Here is a 20,292-nt window from a genome sequence, read left to right as displayed (position 1 = left end):
GCAGTGGTGGGACATTGGTTTGCTCACTTGGAAAAATCTCTATAAAGTAACTTGTGTCATTAAAAGCTGCCTCACTCACTGTCACTGATGTTCCCAGTGCCAGACTGATACACAGCTCTAACTCCAGGCCATATAAAAGCCATTTATCAACGCTGAAAGCTGGTGGTGAGTATTAGACACTACCAAAAAATCAGTTTGCATCCCTTTGCACGAATTTGTGCTGCGAAATTTTCCCACTCAAAGCTAAAGGAAGTGGAGGGAACTGTCAGTATCATCTTTTTCAGTTTGTAACAGGCACATCTAATCAATGATCTGGGGCTTAATTATTCTTTGAGTTTCAGTTGTAGGAGTTTTCCATTCTGAGCGATATGCAGACGTGCCTTTTGTGTTTGAGTGCTAAATGTGCACATATGAACGTGTTTGAAAGGCTTCACTACTTCTGATGCTTTTTCTTTTAAGGATTTGTGGGTATTCATTAAACAATTTCAGTACATTAAAAACAGTAAGATAGGTTTCTGTGATCTTTGTAGCTTTAAAGTTGAATTTTTTGATATTTGTTGAAGGAAAAGTAAACTTTTTTTTTTAAATATATTAAATACTGTAATGAAACAGGAAGTATGTCCTAAAGTATATTTGTTTTAAGTGCTGTAAGAAAGTCTATTTAAGGATCCTTCTGATTCTGAAATACCTATTTAGTGTAACAGTTGTAAAATATGTGAGGTAGTCAATCATACCTTTGGCTTTTATACCCAGCCGGGTTACTTGCCAACATAAACAAGACTTGAAGGCTTATTTTTTAGAGATTTCAGACAGAATCCAGTGAACCTTTCACTTAATTCGTAGTACCCTAAATATTAATTATTTCTAAAAATATTCAACCAAGACTGTAATTTCTAAAAACAGCATGAAGGTATCTTCTACTCCATCCCTTTTAGTCTGGTATGATCCTCAAATACATCAAATATTTCCTTTATTTTTTTTTTTTTCGAAACACAAGACACAATCTGTTGATCATTTCTTTAGAAGGTCTGCACCCAGTGTGTTTTCTGTTGAGTCATAAGTTATGTCTGTAGACCACTGCATTGTTAAATACCAGTAAATATTCTTTGCTGCTGAATCACCCGTGGGAAGGACAGACCCAGCTCCGGGGCTGCGGGCACTGCAGCAGAGGGACAGAGTGCTCCGTGATGTTAAGGCTCCAGGAGCATTCTTTAGATAACTGCCTGTCCAAAGTCCTTCTCCACACTCTTAGCCCTGAGAGCAGCCTCCTCAAGGGAATGGAGAGGAGTTTGTGCTCACACGGCCGTGATCAGCTGGGAGCCAGCCTTGCTCCAGGAGCTCTGCCCCCGGTAGCAGTGTCAGGGGCCGCGGGACACGGGCACTGCAGCCAGCCTTGAGAAACTGCCTGGCCCTCTTCCCACAAGGAATGCCCAGGAACCACAGCTAGACAGGGTTGTCCCATCCATTTGTGTGCTTTACTCCCTGCTCTTGGTGTTCCCTGCTCTCCTGAGGGGCTCTGGCAGGAGGCTCCTTGCACACCACACAAGAGGTCCATGGAGGATATAGGGAGGAGGTTCCCCTGCTTGGAAATTTTGGGTTTCATACATGTAACAACGTGAGTTTTCACATTAGAGGGATTCCTTCTGCCGAGGAGAACTCTTGATTCCTCAGCACCTCTTGCCGTGTTGCTGCAGAGCCCAGCAGGCAGCAGAGGGAGCACAACAGTCCTTTTCCAGTGCCATGGGACAGCAGCGCTAATTGTGTGTAAAACAGCAGCGAGAAATGGAAGAAAGACAGAGAAGAGTGAAAGACATCTTGGTTAGCAGCATACTGGAAGTAGATGAAAGGGCTGGAGGGAGCAGGGTAAATGTCTGATTATTAGGGAATGAGGAGCTAAATATGGCATCTTAATATGGCATGTGGCAAGAGGCCAGATCTGTTATTTGTAGATCTTAACCTGCTTCCAATATTTGGCGTTGAGCAGGATTAAAAACCAGGAGGGGAGGGTTTTTGGGTTCTGGTTTTGATAGCGATGGAATCTCCTGAAGAGCAATTTTAGTGCCGTGGCATCCAACCCCAGATTCTCATCTTGTGAGACCTTAGGATCCAAGCCACAACTCTCTACAGAATAATGTGAGTGCAGCTACAAAATGAGGTTAGGAGATTGAGGCTCTCTGGGAACAAAATGTATCATTGACAACTGATATTCATATCAAGAAGAGTGAGAATTTAGTTTCTACTCCTGATTTAAAATGTGTAGCATCTCCAAGGTATCATTTTCTCATGCTCTGCATTAGACATGTTTATGCAGTACCAGAGCTAGAAGTTTCTAAAATATAAGTTTCCTTAGGAATCAGCTGCATTAATGACTTTGTTATATCTGAAGATGTAAATGAAAGTGACATTTATGTACAGATTTTCCAGTATAAAAGCCAAAGTCTACTGGCTAAAAACACTCAGAAGGCTTTACCATGAAAAATTATAACAATCAGAGGTTAGATGAAATTCAGAGAAAACGTAGGGTGAGACGGGTGAATCTACTGCTTTTTCATTGCTTTTTTCCAAGTGGAATGACTTGAGCTGAAGTTAACTTTTTACTACTTAAGAAGATATTGTAGTTCACTGAAAAAATAATTCAAACTGCTTATTTTTAAAGCTTTTTTAATAAGAAAACTTCAAAGAAGTTTGTTTTAGAGTAGAATTTGAGTAATGCAGGTAAGGTAGTTAAAAATTCCCTCACTGAAATGTAGTTTGAAAAATAGACATTCATGGCACCTATACAAGTATTTCTATAGATCCTTATCTGTAAGAGCAGCAACATATTTCTTTTTTTAATTAAAGATCATTATAATTGCTAATGTATGATTGTTTGGGGGCATATGTGAGTCAAACTGTGGTTTTGAGAACACAATTTTTGAGAACACCTTCACCAGATCCTTTGCCCTTTGCTGTAACATCTGTGCTGAATTAAAATACAGGTTCAATGTTGGAGATGCCCTGTGTCCTTGCCAGGGAGAGGAGCACCTCCAAGAGGACAAATGAGAAAGCTGGGAATAATCCAGAACAGCTGAGGAAAAGAATTCTGTAAAATGGGACCATTTTGAAGAGAAGCTGATTGGCGATTCTGGATAGGAGCAAAAAAAAAAAACCACCAAAAAAGAACCTTGGAAGGCAAAGCAAAAAGGCAGAAGTAATGTTCCAATTATTTAGGCAATAGGTGCTGTCTCACAAAGTGAAACTTTGAAACTTTCTAGACAGAGAGGAGACAGAATCATTGTTGCTAGGAAAGGCATAATCAGGCTAAGAGGTGAATTCGAGCCTGTTTGATTTTTTTGCATTTCCATTCCATTTCCAAGGTATTTTTTGCCTTGCTTATGCATTTTTTTTTAGCTTTTTAATTGTTTTGGGGGGGCAAAGTTGGGGTATTTTTGAAGACTTTGGACTCTGTGTTTAAGAGGCTCCATTACTAAGCCTATACTGCTTTATCTGCCCTTTAAGGACACTGTTGGAAAGCCAGAGTTTCTCACAGATAGTAAACCTTACTGACACGTACTGCAAAACCTGTCTCCAGAAAATTGTTCCCCAAGTGTTGATGTGCCCAGATAGTGGCTTTCCATCATGGAGTGCTCTTCAGCTCGGGTCTTCAAAGGTAGTGATTCATTCTGTGATGTGTATCTGTCTAGACATGAGAACTTGATGCAATAAAAAAGTTTCTTACTTGGGTATTAAGAGACTGTAACAATTACATAATCATTGTTGGGGCAGGAGGTCTCAAGCCATGGTAGGGTATTTCTGTCGTGTCTTGTCCCACCTTTTCTTTATGCAGATCAGTTTGGGGTGTTTGCCAGTGAACCTCTGTCCTTCTGCCACCTTTTACCTGGTCTTTGCAGACTTCATATTGATGCTTCCTTAAAGAGACTTGCTTGAGGGCAATCTTTGGGGCAGTGAGATCCAGTCTTATTTCTTAGTCCATTTCTTAGCTGGTGGAAGCCCTGCTTCAGCACTTCACTTCTTACTTCCATGATATAATTAATCTCAGTTCCAACTCTCTGGTAACAGGAAATCTTTTATTCATCCTTGGGCAAGGAATTTCTTAGCCTTTTTAACTTTACTCTTGAGCAGTTGTAAGCACATACACATCACTGAAAAAGAGCATTCTTGCAAGTTGCTACTGCATAGTTTGATCTTGTGGCTGTGTCTTGGGCTGGGTCACTGTCCCTACACCCAGCAGCTCTTCCTGCCTTCCCTCCAGTGCAGCCCACACTGACCCGTAGAGAGTCAGAAATCAATTCTTTCTAGCTCACTTTCTTCCCTCCAAACCAGCTTTTCAGGTGGAGAAGAATTAATTCTTTTTATTTCTATGCTGAAAGATGGTCTGTGCTGGTCGTGGTGGTTCTTGCTGCTTTGGGCATTGTCACTCAGCTGGGTACAGAGTACTTTGGTCCACCAGGGAGGGTATGGCACCAAATAAATGTAAACAGACCTTATAGCCAAAATTATGTTTGCAAAATAAAACGTGGGTATCATTTTGATATCATTTTGATGGAGAACTGTTTTTGGTGTGTCACGATTGCCTTGGTCCCTTTTGCCTGCCGGAATTGTGGATTTATAAACTCCTTCGCTGGTCTCCTCACTGGAGGGAAGGAAAACCAGGAAACTGAAACTCCATTTTTCTTTCAAATGAATATTCATGGCAAATGTTAGGAGGTACTTGCTCTGCTCTGTAATAATATACATGTCCATTTATGAGATGGTCCAGACAGAGCAGAGGATTAGGAATACAGAATTTAATGCTAAATTTGAAAAGGCAGCACAGGAACTTCAGCTCCCAAAATAACCTCTGAAAGTTTTGCTTTATTTCACACTGTCGGCCAGGATTCTCCTTACAGCACCACAATATTCATAATAAAGAAATAAATTAAATCCACCCCTTCCTGTATGGCTCACAACACAGCACTGTGCATGCTCAGCACATGTGTAGTTTTGATAAAGAGACATTATCAAGCCTGAAATCATTTAAAATAAAACAAATAATGTGGCTGCCCAGCACTTCCTCTGGAAGTATTTCCTTGGACAAATCTTCCTTAACTCTCACGTGCATGGAGTTAGTAGATATATCCTTCAGGAACACCACTTCATAGAGAGGATGTTCCAGGCTCACTGTACAGCTTTGTATTTTATATATAGGCTGTGAAGTGCAGCCCCACAGGGGGGGGATTTGCCTTTTGGGACAGCCAGGGCTGGGGGGATCCAGCATCTTCCAGGTGCCCCGTGGCACAGGGCTGGAGGGGACAGGAGTCCCTGGCTGTCACCCCAGGGCTGGGGCTGAGGGCAGGGGGGGTACCAGCCCCTCTTGTGTTTTGTGGGGCTGCAGAGGTGGTGGCAGCAGGCTCAAAGCCATCAGGTCTCTGCTCCTTGCAGCATCCTTGGCTCCCTGGATGTTCCAAGGGCTTCCCATCAAACATGGGAGTGCTGACATGGCTGTGATCCCACTGAGCAGAGGGGAGGGGGCTCACCAAGGGCAGTGGGAGATTTTGGGGAGCTCATTCTCTGGGGGTGACACTTGGGAATCGGGTCCAGAGGGAGCTCCTGGCCCCGAGCTCCGGGGGCTCAGCCCTGCTTGTTCTCTGTTTGCACAGCAGAGATGGAGCTGTAAAAAGCCGATTGCTTCAGAAGGGAATAGGTCACAGTTAGACAAGGGAGCAATGGAAAAACAAATTCGTTATTGTAACACCAGAGAGCATAAAGCAAACTGGGAGTGACCTGTGGAAGAACACGGCACCGGGTTTCTGTCCTGGTGGGTGCTTCGGTGGGCAAAGAAAGACTGAGAAGTGTGCAGGCTTTTCTTTTCTTTTTCTTTTTTTTTTTCCCCTGTTTTCAAAATAAAAAGTATCTTTGTCTGGTACTTTGAATGTAGCAAGCATGCTGGTTCTAGCTTTTCCTGGTTTTGCTGGAGGGCCTGTGGGAGAAGGACTTGACAGAGTACTAGCAGCTTTCTCACCATTTTCATTTAAGAAAAACAGCATTAAGATTTTGAATAGAGCCTATCTTTTTTTTTTTCATGAAATGTTGCTGAAAATGTCTGAGTTTAAGAGGTGTTAAGAAAAGGAAGACAGACTATTAAAAAGACTTGCTTCCTTTTTGAGTAATTATTTTATGATGAAACGTGTAGCAGAAGGGCTTAAAGGTCACCAGTGAGACCAGGGCCCCTTGGTGCTCAGGGCTGTGCAGACATGTCGGAAGCAAACAGCTCACAACCTGTAAGAGAGAGGCAGATAAAAGATAGCTGGACAAAGAGGCACAGAAAAGGGAAGTGGCTCGTCCAAGGTCACCCACGGATCGGTGGCTGTGCTGGGCTGAACCATCTGCAGTAGATCAGGTCTCCTGGATCCCGTTCCCCTGTTTGATCCCCACGCTCATCTTGTCTCCATTCACAGTTTGTGAGTGTTCAGACAGATCTGATCCTCCCCCAGCTGGGTCCACAGGAGGAGATAGTCCCTCACCTCTGCTGGTTTCATTGTGGCAGAGGCAAAATCCAGTGTTGGACCTCAGGTTCTGACCCAGCTCCTGCCTGCTTCCCACAGCCCTGGCCATGGATGTCTTTCCTGGCTTTGCCTGAGATAGAGCAACAAGTGAAACCTTTCATTGTGCACCTAAAGCCTTGGAGACAATCAGTTGGTTCATATACATTTCTAAAATCTAACAGACATTAAAAAACCCCAAACCACCAAAAAGACTTTTTCACTGCAAAAAGGGTCTAAATTCTGCAACTGCCCTGGGGCGTGTGGGGCACTCTAATTTAACATCAAGGCACTTAAGACGTAATGGTGCTGTGAGTTTGCCAGACAGACAGATTCTTCCAGGAAAAACAGGGTACAAAAGACCCCTATTCTATAACTGTGTCAGTATGTAATCTTAGGACCTAGACTTAACGTTTTTTCATCTAAAGAAAAAGATGGGAGAAAATACCCTTTTTCAAAAGGAATACTTTTAGGCCTTTAGCAATGCAGAGACAGAGTAGGAAAATCACAGCCCTGTTTTCCTTGCAGATCGTCTCTAATAGCTCCCGGTATTGAGAGTATTGTGGTTTGCTAGCACTAAAATGTAAAGTTATTTTGAGCATGAAAGCCTGGACGTCATCCTATTTTAAAAAAACGTTAAAGAAGGAGAGGAATGTTTACAGCACATTAAAACCTGTGTGACAACTTAGCAAGAACTATTTTAACAATCCTCTTATTCCCTTTCCTGTTATGCACCATAAAATGAGAATGCAGTGGCAGTAATAAATAATATTGGCATGGAGGGATGGCTCACCGTGCTCCTGGAGTCAGGCTGGGTCAGCTCAGCCCCAGCTGCCCCCCTGCTCTGGTGGGAACTGTGCTGGGGAGGTGCAGGCAGAGCCTCCTCTCCTCGGCTGACCCCCGGGCAGGAGAAAAGCTTGGGACTTTCGTGCTTCTTTGCAGGAATTAACTACAACCAGTATTTAGAAAACAGCCTCTGCCACAACTGCCTCCCTGGGCTTTGTGACCCAAACTTCCCGAGGATTAAAGCAGAATATTTCTTTATATTAAAAAAGTTTGGAGTCAGGGGTAGGTCTGCAGTGAATGTTGACAAATACTGAAACTAAATATGAGAAAAGACTTGTTCCAATTTTTTTTTATCGGCATTCCATATGTGTTATGTGGAGAGCTAGGATGTGCTGCTACTTCTGTTACATAAGAGGGTTTTTTTCTTTTTTAATAAAGTGCAGTGCAGAATGCATGAGAAGTGAGAAGGAATATCAAGAAAAAGAACTACATGAAAATAAGAAAAGCTACTAAGTGAAAAGCTCTTACTGAGTGTGTTATTTCCATAATTCCATGAGTTCCTTAAAGTCTCTTTTTCATGTTTCTGAGGGAAAGCCTCGAAGTGAAAGGAGGGAGGCAAGGTTTTTTTTTTCCTTTGGTTTAAAGGAAGATCTTGGTTAATTCTATTACTAGACTTTGGGCTTGTTTTTATTTAAAAACAAAACAAAAATCCCTCTCAAGTTTAGAATTTCTGTATGGAAAAATTCTTCTTCTTTGCCAGAGAGGGAAGTATCTCCTTTTCATTCTGTTTGTTTTGGAGTATCTGTAGTTAAGTGTTTTGTGTTTGTTCTTTATTGAATACATTAGTGGTGCATTAATTCCTCCCTGACAATGCTCGTTTCACTCCTTCCCATCTGACAGACAAACTTGTCCCTTCACATGACGATCCTGCTTGGCCCTCCCAGAGTTTGATTAGTAATTTCCTACCTTGTTTACCTCTGAATGCTTTTTAAAGTGATTTTTGTTCTGGCCCTCACAAAGGAAACAGATGAAAAGAAAAACCCCACATTGAATTCTTGCTCCAATTCCAATCTGTTTGCTTTGGTTTTCCTTTTTAGATTATTGTTTGGCTTTAATTTGTTCGTTTCTCCTTTAAACCGGCTTGAGATTACTCAAGGGTTCCTTGTTCAGCAGGTCAAAGGGTAATTTGGAGACTTTGAAACCGTCTCCCTTTTTATCACCACGTTTTGTTCTTCCCAGAGTCCAAAGGATTTTCAGGACGATAGCTCGATAGCTCGTGGAGGATGGCTCCATCTAAGGAAAACATGAGCAGCAGACCTGACTCACTGCAAGAAGCCATGGCAGTTTTTCTTAGATGAAAAAACCCCCACTGATCTAAGCCTAAATCAGAACCTTAATTAATCCTTATCTGTAACTAAAATATTAAGTTTATTGGGGATTTATTACATTGAGGTTCATAGGTTTGATACTCAACTACCAGCCCAGGATGGAGACCCTAAATTTAACTAACTTCAAGTCAGAGAGGTACCCATACACAAAAATATACAGTGTGTGCTATTAAAAATGTCCTTTAACTGAAAGAGTCAATCTGTTCCTCAGTTAATCCCTGCTTTTAAAAGAGGAAGGTCAGTTCCAACTTCTCAGCCACGGCACTTTGGATTTGTAGGACAGCAAAATGAAGCATGGGGCAATGTGGGCTCCTTAACAAAAATTCAGGTGTTGCTGTAAGAACCATTTCTTTCAAGTGTCCCCCAGGTTAATTGAGCTCTGTGTCCTTCCATGGAAAAGACTTGCTGAAAAGATGCTATTTCCTACAAACAGAAACAAAGGAAACTGTACAATTAGATCAGCACTGTCACTTTTACTTGTTGAGCTACAAACGTTGTCCCTTGTGCTGTGTCTCCTGAGCCGTGCTAGGAACTGGAGCACAGAGTATTCCAGAGGCCAGGAAGGCTGACAGCCTCCTCAGGGGCTGCAGTGCCATTTCAGCCCAGTTGCTAAGGGATGCTGGAGCGAGATGTCCTCTGTGTCTTCTCTTCCAAACCAGCTCTTTGGCTTGGTCACAGCTCCACCCCCACAGTTCACAGCCAAAAGTTGACGAGGCCACATTCACTGTGGACAGCGAGAGCCCATAAGGAGCTGCACAACTGTCCCATCTGAAAATCAGTTAACCCTTTCTTCTTCACTGGAGGCACCCAAGTGCTCAGTGCCTTCAGCTCACTAACAAATGTGAATTATTTGCAGCAGGAAATAAGGGTGTTTGTCACCTGGAGGGTTTGGGAGGAAGCTGTGGGGTAAGATGGGCGTCTGATCTGGGTCTCATAATCAGCTTTAAATACAAAGAGTAACTTGAATGAATTCAGAACCTGACTCTGGTCAATTTTGAATAAAACTGATGCAACATCAGAACTGTAAGCAGAAAGTTTTATCCATTTAGTTAAAAAGATAAAAGAACAGAATAACATGAAATACGTGTCTGAAAAGCCTTTTTTCAACAGGCTCAGGATCTGCTCTGTTAAGGCAATAGTTTCTTCAAAACCAAGTCTTGCATCTACATTTCCAGCCAATGTTTGTGAATTTTACAGCAATATTTATTTGTCTTTTACTTGTACAATTGTGAATATCCTCATGCACAAGAAGGGAGACTACCACAAGGAAAATGCATTGAAATACATGTAACAGTCTGGCAGATGTAAAGTAAATATATTAAAATAGGAAAAATATAGTATTTTTCTTGAGGTCCTCTTGAGTGATTATATCAGCAGGTATTACATGTAAACCTTCAGAGGACAGAAGTTCATGTGTATAGGGTGGGGGAAGCATAAAAGATGTGAACTTTTCAACAAGTTCTCTCTCCAACTGCTACTGATAGTCTGCTTCTACTTGATATCTAAATCTTTTTATCCATTTTTAAATCAAGCTAATATAGTTGTCCTAGCTGGGAAGAGTAAAGTAAGTTATGCACTTTGATAGGACTGCTCAACTGAGTAAAGTTCAGGTTTATTTACAGGATTAGGATATTGTTACAAATCCTTCTTTAGTTTTAGGCATCAGAGAGTATATTTTGGGGCAAAAGCTGTGGAGGGAAAGTGGAGAAAATAATTGCAATGAAATTCCTCTTTCAAAAAAAATTAACATAATTAAGAGACCTGATGATTTTCATTAAGTTGTAAAAGAAATTAGGTCAATAGGACTAAAAATCTGTTAACTAAAGTGATCAAGTGGACTGTAATGGATTATAGATACAAGCAACTTTCATATACCCTCCCTTTCTCCCAAATATTCCACTGAAATATTACTGCTTTTAATTGTCCTGCTACCTCTCCTTGTGAGATCTTTTCTGATTTGAGAAGTGAAACCAGCAGAATATTGTTTCATGCTGCCAACCCCCCTGTTCTTTTTGTGAAATCCTTGCCCTGAGATGTGTGCTGGTACATCATAATCTTTGCGTTTCATTTAGTTCAAAATAAAAACCAACAGCCTCTGTTCTACTCAAAGTGTTCTATTCAAGCACAGAAGGAATGTCAGTGAATCTGAATTTAATCTGTAAGTGTGCAATGCTCACAGTCTTCTGTGTGTAACCTTGTATTTCCCTTTAATTTAAATAGTGCAGGATTGAGTCAATAGCCATAAGTCTTCTGATGTCCTTTTACAGCCATTTCCACGTTCTTGTTACTTTACCTTTTTGGAAAACATTTTCATTTAACGTGCAGCAGTGTCCTTTAACACCCTATTTTCAAGCTTCAAATAGACTTTTATCACAGAGGCACTATGCCCATACATATAGGTGTTTTATCTTTGCATTATTTGTTCCCAAGGCTGCAGGTTCTTCAGAAGTGAGATTTAATTTTATGGTGAGTCAGGGGTCAGATTGTGCCTGCACTTACCCTTCTGATGGCAGGAGTCTCGTGAAACTCAAGTTCATGGATTTTTACAAGATGGAAGCTAATGGAACTAGTTCCAATAAGAAACACAATTTATTCTAAAGACACATTAGCAGCCTTATGTTATCTAAACAAATAAAAAAGAGTGAGAACAGTTAATGTGTTGGTATGCTCACTCTTCAAACGATGGGCTCCTAATCAGGACAGCTCTGAAAAAACTCCTGGCAGTTCACTGGGTTTGTGAAGTGCATGTGGTGCCTGATGTCCTGAGTCCTGTCAGATTTCAGGAAGACAAAAACAATCTGTAATTGCTGATAGGTTACACAGTGTGGGAGTTTTCTTTTTGTTTCATGTAGCTTTTGACACTTTCACACTTTAGTAACACTTGTAATACAAGGAGCTAATTCTTAATTCTGTTGTAAGTAACTGGGAGCTTTGTGAATTAGCTGAGTGTGTTTTTCTTTTTCAGCTACTTCATGCTCTGCTCAGCCTAAAGACAGAGGCACAAGGTACCTACAGCAGGAGGGCAATGATTCCTGGGGGAGTTTAACCTCGCAGAGCCTGTCCTGGTTTCTGTTTGGGAAGGGATGGGTGTGCACTGCTGGACAACAGCATCCACACAGCCGTGAACCCTTCCATGGATGCTTTGGCATATTTACCCATCCAATTTCTCTGTACAGACACCATTCACTGACATTTTAGCCTTTTGTATATTTCCAGCAATAACTTCTATCTTGTTTGTGTATTTCTTCATGTTTGGAGCTTGAGATGGGTTCCCTTCCCCACAGCTGGGACCCGGAGGGAGGCAAAGCCTGGAGGCTGGGGCAGATTTTGCCCCGAGGTGGCATGTACTGGCACTTCTGCAGTCTCTTCATAACCATAAAAAAAGTATGAGGTTCTTTAATTTTCGGTCCAAATTCTGCTTTTCTGAGTCCTTTATGCCTTGTAAACTCCACAGTTAAAATATATTTTGTGTATTACATGAAAACTATACAAATAAATAACCTATAAAAGATACAAGGAATTATTGCCATATTTGCTTCAGATGAATCTGGGCATTGCTGAGCCAAGTTTCTCTAAGATCTTTTAAAACTGCTCTTAGCCAAAAATAACACCTAGAGACCCCAGTAAGAGTCTCTCCAGTGCATTTAAAAATAGTGACTGTGACTTTCTCCTGAGGTCTCCCCCTCATTCAGCAAGGGCAGCTCAACAGATGTATTTGATGACATTAGCTGTGACCTCCTAGTTGTTTGCTCTATTCACATAATTATTTTACTGTAGGTGTTTCTAAATATAGTAACTGGATTATGGAAGAAGGTGTGTTCGTGGGAACAATGTGGTAGATAATCGAATTTTGCAAATAAGGGTAAATAATATTTGTATAGTAAAGGACATTTCACTAACTCATGTGTGGGGGTGTGTGCATGGAGAAAAACTACCTCTGTATTTTAGGGATCTGGGTTATACAACGAGCAAAGCACCAACCTTTGTTTTCCAGCTGTAACTGATAAGTTGTGTAATTTTTGCAATGAGGTTTTTCGAAACATATTTTAGAGAAGAAAATGGAGCTAGACAGGGTAGAAGCAAGTGTGTGCATCCAGCGGTATTCTGTTGGTGCAGAGCATTCCCTGGTACCTTCAGCCCGCAGAGATGGACAGGCAGGGATGGACCCCAGCGAATCGCGGGGTGCAAGCGAGCACCCACCCAAAAAACCAGACACAAACCCTTCAGCACCACAACTCCCACACTAATTATTTCCAAGCGTAACACAAGGAGTCGCGGGGCGCGACTCCCTTACAAAAATTTACTCAGACTCTGCGAACTGTGCAAGCGCAGCTCCGGGCGCCTCCGTCCCGCGGGGCGGGGGTCGGGCGGTGCCCCGGGACGGAGGCACCGGGGCGGCGGCGGGGCCGGTTCGAAGAGGGCGCCGGCGGCGGCGCGGGGTGACGCGGGCATCATGTGAGCGGCCCCGCTCGCTCCCAGCGTGCAGTGTGGGCCCGCTCGCCCCACCCCGCGCTCCGCCGCCGCGGAGCCGCTCAATAGGGGAAGGGAAAAAAAAAAAAAAGAAAAAAAAGGGGGGGGGGGAGGAAAAAAAAAAAGGGAGGAAAAAAAAATGCGGGAGAGAGCAGGAAAAATAAGACGGGGAAAAATCCGCCCGTGAGGGGACAGGTTCTGTTCGTGGCACAGAGCAAACGGGCTTGCCTCTTTTTTTTTTGTCTTTTTTTTTTTTTTTTTTACACACATTATATTTTGTATTTTCTTCTCGCCGAGAGGATTGAGCCGCCTGGAAAGCGCATGTGAAAAGAGCAGCAGCAAGGAGAGGGGAGGAAAAAAAAAAGGGGGGGTTTGGCTTGGACCCCCCCGCCCCAGTGCGGGAGGAAGGACCCGCGGCGGCCGGAGGGCGAGGAGCTGCGGCGGCCGGCGAGGGAAGGGACCGGGGCTGCGTGACCCCCGCGGCGCGGGGGGAGAGGCGAGGAAGAGACGTTTCCCGATCCTCCCCGCCGAGGATTTGGGGAGGTTTCCGCGCCTGGAGCCCGTGCCTTTGGATCTAAAGAGGATTATTATTTTTTGGGGGTGGCACTGAAGCTGGATTTGTCCCTGTGCGTGCGGCGCGGGGGGGGGCATTTCTGCTGCCTCTAGAGGAGCCGGCGGCCCGGCCGGGGCGCGGAGATCCCCGCGGATCGCTCCGCACCCCCCGGGAAAGGTGCGCCGAGGGGATCGGCGGGGGGCGGGGGAGGAGAGGCAGCTGCAGCTGCCGGGGAGGAGGCCCGGCGGAGCGGCAGCAAAGTCATCGCTATCGGCCCCCCCTCGGCTGGCTTCGGGCTCGGCGCTCTCCATGTCTCTGGCTCTGGGCAGCGGCCGCCACAGCAGCGAGTAGGGGGGGAGGAGGAGGAGGAGGAGGAGGAAGAAGAAGGGAGCCCGGGAGTGCCTCCCTCCCTCCCTCCCTCCCCCCGGCAGCCCCGGCCGCCTCCCGTCCCCTCGCCCGCGTCCCTGCCTTCCCCTCCCCAAGATGGGCTGTTTAGGGAACAGCAAGACGGAGGATCAGCGCAACGAGGAGAAGGCGCAGCGGGAGGCCAACAAGAAGATCGAGAAGCAGCTGCAGAAGGACAAGCAGGTCTATAGGGCCACGCACCGGCTCCTCCTGCTGGGTAAGGGGTCGCGGGCCGTCCCCTCCCCGCCGGGGCAGCGGCCCCAGCCCGGGCACGGCGAGGCCGGGGAAGAGAGGTGGGGCCGGGGAGGGGGGGGGGGGCACGGAGCCGTAGGGCCCACCCGGGGCCGCGGGGATCCGCTATAGCAGCGCCCGGGGCGGCGGGGCCGGGGCCGCCGCGGGGACCGGCGCGGTGCGGGGGAGCGGCGGGGAGGGCTCGGGCAGCGCCCGGGGCGCCGCGGGAGGGGCCGGGGCAGGTACGGAGCGGCGGCGTGGGGCCGCTCTCCGCCCGCGGGGCAGCGCCCGCCGCCGGGGCGGCAGTGGGCCTCGGGCGGGCGTGGGGAGGGGGCCGGGGATGCCGCGGCGAGGGGCCCGCGGGGAGCCGGGCAGATAAACAGGGCAGGGCAGTGACAGCGGCCGCGGGCGAGCGGCGCGGCCGGCGCGGGAGGGCCGGACACCGCTCCCCGCGCCGGGGCCGGGGTGCCGAGGGACGTGCGGCCAGGCCGGGGAGAGGAGGAAGAGGAAGGGAGGAAGTCGGGGAATCGTTTGGGGGAAACGGAGGGAGGATGTCGGTCCCGGAGGGAAGCGCGGCCGCGTTGGGGCCGCGGAGCAGCGCAGGGCCGGCGGGCACGGCCCCGGCCCCGGCGGGCTCGGCACCCTCCGCTGGCGCACCAGGAATTGAGGTACCGCGCCTTGGAGCGCTGGCAGAGCCGGGCTCCAGGTGCTGCTCCAGCGGCTCCGCTGGGTTACCTGCTCGTGTTTTTCAGGAGAGACGTTTACAAATGTGGGCTGTGGCTTTCGGGGAACGGAAGGGTCCAAATATCGATATCGGAGAGGGCAAGCAAATGTTTGTCAGGCTCGATATTTCAGAGTATTCTGAAGTAGTGTTTTAGGATCGGATGCAGTTACGAGCCGTGGGTTGTTTTGGTCACGCCGAGGGACTGCCTGTGCACGTTCTGCAGGACTGAAGCGTGGAGCACAGGCTAGGCCTCGCCGAGCTGACTCAGTTTTGGGGGGAAAAGCCCTAATGGAAGGAGGGGAAAAAAAGAAAAAAAGAATTTTTGAAGGTGGTGAATTTGGAAGCGTACTATCACCAGTAAAATCTTTCAAATACTCATTTGAAGAGAGAGACTTAATATAAATGGAGAGTGACTGGGACTACAGCAGCACCTGCAGCACTGAGGAGCCTGCCAGGGCTTCAGCAGAAATCTTTTAACAGGATAATTTGGACTTCAGCTCTTGGGAAATGTCTTGGACTTCCAGATTTCAGGCTGAACATTACGTAGATACCTAGAAACTATTTGTCATCAGACGAGTTGCTTTCGTAAGAGGCAAAATTTCAGCAAACAGAAACATGATGGGCTTGCCTGGGTTTTCTTTCTGTTTTCTTTAGTTTTGGTGGCTGAAAAATAGTTTAGATACTTGCAAATAAAAATTTGCGTGTGTTTAGCGATGGCAGAAAAGTCATCTGTGAGTATGTTTGAAGTGATAGTTCAGCTGTTACAGTTTCTGCTATGAATTGTGGATAGTCTGTAACTCACTGGTCAAAAATATAGAAGCTCACCTCCCTATTATTATGTTATGTTTCCTCTATAAGACACATGAAATAAGAAGCCAGGCACTTGGAAAGTGTTCTTAATCTTTTCAAATCATATTCAAATAACAACAAAGAGGAGCTGCTGAATATTCTAGTGGGTTTATGCTGCTGCTCGTAGGCCCCATCGCTGTACACGTGCTTGCCCCGCTGCCACGAGCAGTCTCACTGAAATTAATGGAACTCTCCTTGGTGGTGAAGTTAAACGAGTGTGTGTAATTGTTGTTGAGAATATAGCCTTAACAAGCAGCCAAATATAGAGCTAGACTTATGGAGAAATGTACATGTAATACATTTTGGTTCACTGGTGTTGTATCCGATCCAGAGAACCCAGGTGTGTCAATATCAAACCAAATGTGTTTATAGCAAATGCAACAACTGTCCAGCCTCCTTCTTGGACCAAGTGAACTAAAGATTTTGGCTCCCAATGCTTATAAATATAAAATGTGATTTAGTGTTACAGCTGAAATTTAGTTGTTATTAATTTTTAAATGGACATATGACTATAGCAGATACTGCCTTCGTGAATAATTCTTAGTTGTGAAGATGATCCAGTCTATTTTATCCCAAGATACTAATTCTTGATTGGTTTAGCCACCTGTGTTTACTGCATGGTGCAGTCTGCCTGATCAGACAGAGGGTGTATGGTATAAAATAGCAGCTTAGTGAAGAAGTAGCGTGTGCATAAAGAGTTGTAGATAAAAACTGCTCTCTAAATGCTTTCAGAACAGCAGTGAGAAAGGAGAGGGAAAAGGAGTAAGGCTCTGGGATTAAAGTGGCAAAACATGCAACCAGGTTTTATGGAGAGCAGAAGAGGACTTTGGGGAATTCATGAGGGAGAAGGAAAAGGAAGGTAGAAAGCAGAGGGGGAAGGCATTTGTGAGAAAATGAACCTTGAAATGTAACTGCTAAAATACAGTTTTGAACATGAGGCTCAAAATGGAGGCTTGTGCTGTCAGTGTGTGCTAGCAGAGAGGCCTGACATCCTATAAATACAAACTGTACCTCCCTGCCCGTTCTGCCACAGACATACAGTTCCTGTGGGTGAGACACAGGCTGGGGAGGGGAATAAACCAGTAGCCAGGAGATGCTAAGGGGAATCTTTCTAAATTTTGCCACGTTACGATACTACTCCTGCAAAAATATGTTTGCTTTATATAGAAAGCTGCCGATCTGGCAGCGTGGAGCAGCTCAATTAAATGCTGCTGTTGGAGTTGTTCAGCGTGCGTGGAAAAATGGGTACTATAGGCAGATGGGCTGCCCTGTGCTCTGGCATCCGAGCAGCACAGCAGAAATAGCATCCATCCACTTATGGAAACTGGAGTAAAGTGGAGTGGGGTTTTTGTGCTGCAGGTACGGGAGGGGAGCCAGGGGGGAGCTGTGGGGGAGCCCTTTGGAGCAGCAGCCACAAAAGGTGGTCTCTGCCTCTCCTCGTGCGTAGGGTTGGTTTTGGAACATGTAGGGAGGGTGGGAGGCTGCTTACAAGACACAAATAAGAGGAGGTTTTTTGTAGCTTTGTGGGTGGAGGCTTAAAGGGATGCCTTCCTTTTTCAAATGTGAGTATCTACATATTTTATTCCTTGTGATTTAAGTTACGGAGTTTGGCTGCAGTTCATCATCACCCAGTCAAACTTAGAATTCTTTAAGGATATAACAGAATTTCTTTGGTTTAATAGGGACTTCAGTCAGCCTTTCCCTCTGTCAGATAGTAGTGACAAGGCAGCCAGGTTGTGATGTTCCCCGTCGTCTTCTCTGTAAAATGTTGAAGTTGTCCATTTTCTTTCCAAATATTGCAGTCCGCTTTTAGCATTGACACTGGAAAAATGGACAGTGAAATGATCCAAGATTCAGATCTGACACATGACTTGAGCTGGGCATTTATTTTTAGCTACAACTGAAGTTTCCAGTGGCAATTATTTCTTTCACTTTTCACTCTTACACTGAGAAACCCAACTTTCTCGATTTTAGCCCGAAGAAAAAAATTCTAGTGTGTGCCTTAATCACTTATGCTTCCTTCTGAAATTGACTTACTTTCATTTTCTAGGTGCTGGTGAATCCGGTAAAAGCACAATAGTCAAGCAGATGAGGATCCTGCACGTGAATGGATTTAATGCTGAGTAAGTGCATTTGCTTTTTCACTTTACACTGTACCTTCCTCCTTTGTGCTGCAGTCAGTGCTCCTGGTTTATATCTCGTGTATTTTTCCTCCTGCTGCTGTTTCACTCTCTCTAGAATTTGGATGTGTATTTTTAGATGAGATTAATAGACATTAACCTGAAGAAGTCAGGCACCAATCATAAGTAAGATCCAGCAGTATAAAATTAATTTATATCAAGGCAGAGCTGATTTGATTAAGTTTTGAATTTTGTGGGTTTGTTAATTACAGTTTCTTTCACAACATGGCTGACACTGATTTACCTCAGCTATAGCACATTGGTTCATATTGCTGTAAACATGCCTTGTATCAGTGTACAAAATGAGCACAATTTTCTTTATTTGGAGCAAGTAAGGCTTTATTTTCTGTGTCCTCACAGAATGAAGTCGTACTCTGAATTTTGGGGATTTTGTTGTGTTTGCTTGCCCAGATGTTTGTGTTAAATTATCTTTCTTAAAGTTTTTTACTTCTAATGTCTGTTATTTGGCAGTTTTGAAGAGGCAAATGGCATTAAGATAGGGAAAATTAATATCTTCTTGTTTGTCTGAGAAAGATTTTAGTTTGCTAACTTTTTGACTAACTTTGCTAGAGAGTAGGAAGAGATTCTTCTGCATGTTAATTTAGGCTTGCAGTTGTGTGTGTGTGTGTATACCAAAAGCTGTTAAATTAATACTAATTGAATCAAAGTGTTGAAATTTCAAAGCTTATTTTCTGGGCTTATTTTTTTTAGATGGTATTATTGATTTTGTCATGCTTGTTTTCAAACATAACCGTTTTGTACTGCTACCCTTTAGCTTTTAGTGGTATCGTCTATTTTGTGAATCCTCCATTTTTGGGAAGGCTAAGCTTTTATTAGTCTTCCAGTAGTTAATTCTTTAATAAGAATATCTGAGCTGAAAGTTTAGCCAAGGAGTCTGGACAGTACTTCTTCCTAATCAGCAAGTGATAGCTCAGATAAGGTACACAGTCTTTTGGATGAAAGTTCAGACTGATTCATAAGAAACACATTATGTGCTACATGTTTTTAGCTCCTCTTAATAAGGAATATTTTCTATTTCCAAAATAACTTTTTCATGAGTGCCTAGTGCTGCATCCTGTTATTGCTGAGCTGTCTCTGTCGTTTGGGCTGCTGCAGAGACCTCTTTAAAAGACTTGTGTGACTTAAAAGACTTGCATGAGTTGACTTGGTTGAGTAGGTATCAATATGGGGTGCTGAGTAAAAAGTTCATAAAATGAAAGTGGAAGTGGATCCCCTGGTACCTTTGAAAGTGTCAATCCATTTAAGCAACAGGGTTTTTCTAAGTTTTTAAGCACGTGAATTCTCCTAAAGGGTAACAGTGCTGTGTAATGGATGGTGTATGATGTGGGCAGGTAACCCCAACCCTGCAAGCTGCACACCCAAATCTGTGTGGGACTGGGAGCCCAGAGACCTGTGCAGAACTGGTGAGGACTGGGACACACTGGGATCTGCAGCAGCAGGGGCTTCCTCCAGTGCCTCCCTTTGCATTGGAGCTTTGGGCAGAGCTGAGCCTGCAGCTGGAACCCAGGACAACATGGCAAATTTGGCCTCAGGAGGCTCTGCTGCCTTCTGCCTGCTCAGAGCAGGGGATTTGAGTTACGGGGCAGGGCTGTGCCAGCACAGCTGCTCCAGTCACGGGGCACAGCCCGGCCACGCGGGGTGGCACCAGGGCTGTCCCCCCATGGCATTCTGTCCCTTGTGCTTGTCCTTTGGCTGATGTGGGTAATACCTGTTGGAGCACTGAGCTGCATAAAAACCCAGTGCAGAAGTGTGGTATATTTGAAGTGTACAGGGAGTAAGTTAAAACACATCGTTTTTAGGGTTCTGCTGCCAAAAATAATCAGTAGATCATAACATGCACTTTACAGCAGGGAAAAGGCTGTTTTTCAGTGTTTTGAAATTCTTGCAAGTTACACATCTGTCCTTAAATAACTTGCATTTTCTTCCAAATAACTAACTGCTCTCTGTGTTGTCTCGCTTTCCATTACCATTTTTGCCTGATTCATTCCCCTTCTGCCCTGCTTACCTTGTGGAAAGATGATGTGGGATTCAGCTAATGAGAGAAATAGCACGGAGGTTTTTTTGGAAGGGTAGGAAGAGCAAAGCATTACTTCTCATCGTGTCCTGATCAGTTGCTCTGGAACATAAACATGTTTGCATAAAACACACATAAACCACAGCTGAT

The 20,292-nt window shown here is 44.7% G+C and overlaps 1 protein-coding gene across 2 annotated transcripts in view; it reads left to right on the top strand.

Moving 5' to 3' along the window:
* GNAS (GNAS complex locus) overlaps positions 1–20,292 on the top strand; it is a 129,248-nt gene that overhangs the window by 32,755 nt on the left and 76,201 nt on the right. Inside the window, exons 1-2 of one of the 2 annotated variants that reach the window (XM_066561823.1) lie at positions 13,910–14,340; positions 17,978–18,050. In XM_066561823.1, coding sequence (XP_066417920.1) covers positions 14,202–14,340; positions 17,978–18,050 — 212 coding nt within the window. In that variant the 5' untranslated portion in view covers positions 13,910–14,201. Of the gene's footprint in view, positions 1–13,909; positions 14,341–17,977; positions 18,051–20,292 lie in introns of those variants that run through there. The other variant, XM_066561822.1, reaches the window with a different exon arrangement.

Source organism: Molothrus aeneus, chromosome 17, assembly GCF_037042795.1.
Source record: "Molothrus aeneus isolate 106 chromosome 17, BPBGC_Maene_1.0, whole genome shotgun sequence".
Taxonomy (NCBI): domain Eukaryota; kingdom Metazoa; phylum Chordata; class Aves; order Passeriformes; family Icteridae; genus Molothrus; species Molothrus aeneus.
This window is presented reverse-complemented; position numbering and strand designations above follow the sequence as displayed.